At 34.0% G+C, this 3,705-nt stretch overlaps 2 protein-coding genes across 2 annotated transcripts; both read left to right on the top strand.

Annotated features, from left to right (window-relative positions):
- The first annotated feature begins 6 nt into the window (after window positions 1–6).
- LOC116351725 (protein jagunal-like) lies at window positions 7–849 on the top strand. The gene is made up of 2 exons (XM_031783865.1): window positions 7–375; window positions 460–849. Exons 1-2 carry the CDS (start codon window positions 64–66, stop codon window positions 589–591), a joined length of 444 nt encoding a protein of 147 aa, XP_031639725.1. The 5' UTR covers window positions 7–63; the 3' UTR covers window positions 592–849.
- A 1,013-nt stretch (window positions 850–1,862) lies between these two features.
- LOC116351724 (senecionine N-oxygenase-like) lies at window positions 1,863–3,667 on the top strand (the record flags this gene model as incomplete). The annotated part of the gene is made up of 6 exons (XM_031783864.1): window positions 1,863–1,979; window positions 2,056–2,379; window positions 2,445–2,824; window positions 2,922–3,188; window positions 3,250–3,413; window positions 3,490–3,667. Coding segments are annotated over exons 2-6 (1,288 nt in total), but the record flags the coding sequence as incomplete, so codon positions are not given.
- Window positions 3,668–3,705: the final 38 nt, after the last annotated feature.

The raw sequence follows: 3,705 nt of genomic DNA, 5'->3' as shown, positions 1-3,705 counted from the left end.
AGTGCCCTAAACAAATCTCGGCTCAAATATTGCATATTCTTTCACTTTTTGCTCTTTTTCGCAATGCTAGCAAAATTGTCTGCAGACATTTTAGATCGTTTGGATATTTTCATTTTGGAAATTGAGGAATTACAAGTGCCGGCACCATTGTGGTGGGAATACATTTGGTGCACCTCGATATTGGTGTCATTCATTGGATTGTCAGCTGCCAAAGGCAATCGCGTCAATGATATGAAAAAATACATTATTGGTTTAATTGTTACCGCTTTACTGCCGCTTCTATATTGCGCAATTTACTATTTTTCGGACATTGTAGAGTACATGACCTTAGACGAACAGACTGACATTGAAGACACCAAGATTTTTGTGTGGAGGGTAAGATTTGTTTTTTTTTTTTTTTATCAATAACTCACTCGTCCTAATAATATTTCGAAATATATTTTTTTGTTCTCATTTAAGGGTAAACCATACGCATTGATCTGGTACGCATTTTTTTTGGTGGCCATACAAGTGCACGGCATGTCCATATTCTTTGCATGGAATTTAGTACAAGCCTGGCGATCACGAACCGCTTCACGAAAACTACAATAGACTCTTCAACGAAATATTAACTAACCTAAAACGCACTGCATAAAAAGAAAATTACTTAATTTATTTTGAATTGTGGAGTTTTGTTCAACAGAAATAAAAAAGAAAGTATTGTTTAAATCTTTTTCAATCAGTTGGTTGGCCTAAGAAAAATTTACGAAACAAATGTTGAAGAACATAAAATGTACTTAAAGTGGAGACGGCCATTCGAACCAATTCATTTGAAACTGCGGTGCTTTCAGTTTAAGTGGAGACACCGAATCAATTCTGTTTTCTTTTTAAATAAATTTACTCGTGAAAATTCAAATGCTGAATACATTGACAATATCATTCTTCAAGGCGCTATCCGTTTTCATGGATTCATTGGATACGTTGCCATGGAAATATTAGCAGAATTTTTTCTTGGGTGCATTACTATTGCCCCCAAATAAAATTTACTATTCCGGTATGATATCTTCATTTTTTCACTGTCCTAGCTGAGCTGCAGGGGATCTTATGTACTGGCGAAGCCTAATCACACGTCCCGCCTTCACATACATCATTGGGATGGCAATATTTTGTCAATATATGGTAAATTTGATTAATTTATTTCGCTATATTTTGTCTTATCCTACGGCAGTTCAATTATGTTGGAGGATACTGATTTGCCGTCCTTTCTTATACACAACTCCATTTTATTTGAATGGCTGGTCATGTCGTTTAGGTACTATTATTTATTTCATATTATTCCTTTAAACTTGCTTAGACAAAATTTAACAAATCTTGGATTTTATGACAAATCCGGAACAGAAAATAACACAAATAATAACCTTTTTAAAAAACGTTTTTTTAAGATCTCAAAGAAAATTTATTCCTTTGTTATGCTCCTGTTGAACATGTATAGTATCGAGTGAAAAATCCGCAATTTCCTGTTTAGTCGCTTTACGTTTACATATATAATTAATATACGAATATACGAAGGAAGTTACGAACGACGAATAGACCAATATGTATCAAGTGCTATATGCTTGTGGCGTTTTTTTCAGGCAATCAGTAAGAAGCTTTATTTACGTTGATAAGAACGGACAAAACAGTCCTGTTGTTATTTTAAGCTACAGGCTTTCATTCAAAATCAAGATTTCGATTGAATTAACGATTTTACCCTTCTTCAGAGCTACAAATAATACAACAAAAAGAAAATCATTTCAACCAGTTGGAAGCATCTCTTGTATTTGCTTTCAATTCTTCATCTTTGGGTTTGGATAATAGAGGTTCTACTGTACTGTATTTCAAACTTTGTTATTGACAAAATAACAGAACAATTTTAAATTTATTTAATCGATCACATAGGAATATTTTCGTAAAACAAATATAATTCCATTTGAATCATCGACGTGTAACGTCGGATAAAAGTGAGTTTAAATATCATGTCAGTTCACATTTAAATACATCTATTTTATACAGCAATAACTTATTTATTTTTTGAAGCTAGGAAAAGTCTGAAAAGCTAAAAATGATGGTAGTGCCAAGGATAAAATGGATTATTTTAGTATTTATGTTTATGGCTATATTAAGTTCACATTCAGCGCCTTCTACTTCAAATAGTAAAAAGAAAACACGCATTTTAAACATCGCAGTTATTGGAGCCGGTGCATCTGGTCTTGCGGCTACAAAGAGATCACTCGATGAAGGACATAATGTGACAGTTTATGAACAAGGCGAAGCTGTTGGAGGGATCTGGTTCTATACAGATAAAATCGGAAAAGACGAGTACGGTATTAATATTCACACTCCAATGTATCAGGGATTGAGGTAAGCTAAAACAAAAATAAAACTTCTGTTAAATCCGAGATGTAATGTATTCAACGTACAAACAGAACGAATTCACCATATCAAACAATGGAGTTTCCCGGATATTCTTATCCAAATAATACGCCATCGTATCCAACACAGAAACTGGTGTTAGAATACTTAAATTCTTATGCCGATTATTTCAAATTAAATGAGCATATAAAATGTCATCATCCAGTTATCAAGGTTTCTCCAGTTAAAAGCCCAAATATCCAGCGAACAAAGTGGATATTAACTTTGAGGGATTTGGCCAAAAACAAAACTGTCGAAAGTGAAGTATACGACGCTGTTTTTGTTTGCACAGGTGTAGCTTCGTCGCCAAACATTCCAAAAATTCCAGGGGACGACACATTCAATGGAAAAATTATTCATAGTCATGATTATCGTCGAGCTGACGCATTTAAAGGTATACCTTTATATATAATGCCAATTATTTTTGAATTGTAGATGCTTTGTTAAATGATAATCTATATCTATTTGAACGAACATGTTGAATGTGACAGGTGAAAATGTTTTGGTTATTGGTGGCGGAGCAAGTTCAAATGACATATTAGACCAATTGATCAATGTTGCTAATCAAGTAACATGCAGCCAACGTAGCGATCAAGATGGAATGTCAGAAGAAGACACAGAAACGTATGAGATTTCCTTAAAAACTACAGATGAACAAATTGTCACATATAAAGATGATGTAAAGTGCTTAACGCCAAATGGCGCAAAATTTATTGATGATACAGAACAAAATTTCACCGTTATTATTTACGCAACAGGTAGATTCTTGGATTTTATGTACCACAGAATTGAAGACTCTGAAGTTCTTTTTTTGAATAGGTTATAGGTATTCGTTTCCATTTTTGGGCGAAGAAATTGGTATCAGTATCGATGAAAACTGCGTGGAACCATTGTATAAACAAATTTTAAACATTAAGTATCCAACCATGGCTTTTATTGGAATACCGCAGGTAGCAGTCAACAATCGCATGTATGATTTGCAGGTAAATTTCATACACCTACCAAAGACACATACATCACACTAGACATTACTTCCCTTTTCGTTTTTGGATAAAACAGGCACATTTTGCATTGCAATTCATCTCTGGTGCAATTAAAATGCCGAAAGAAACCGAGATGATGGTGGATACAATAGTTCAAACTCAACACCATTTAAACCAAGGATTTCGCAAAAAAGAAATGCATATCTTAGGTCTGGAACACAAGAAATATTATAAAGTAATTGCGGAAACTCACGGTGGAATTAGCCAAATTGCCCAAGGAAGAACTCCGGAT

The sequence above is a fragment of the Contarinia nasturtii genome, unplaced genomic scaffold (assembly GCF_009176525.2).
Source record: "Contarinia nasturtii isolate CC-2019 unplaced genomic scaffold, AAFC_CNas_1.1 Cnas_scaffold_6129, whole genome shotgun sequence".
Classification (NCBI taxonomy): domain Eukaryota; kingdom Metazoa; phylum Arthropoda; class Insecta; order Diptera; family Cecidomyiidae; genus Contarinia; species Contarinia nasturtii.
This window is presented reverse-complemented; position numbering and strand designations above follow the sequence as displayed.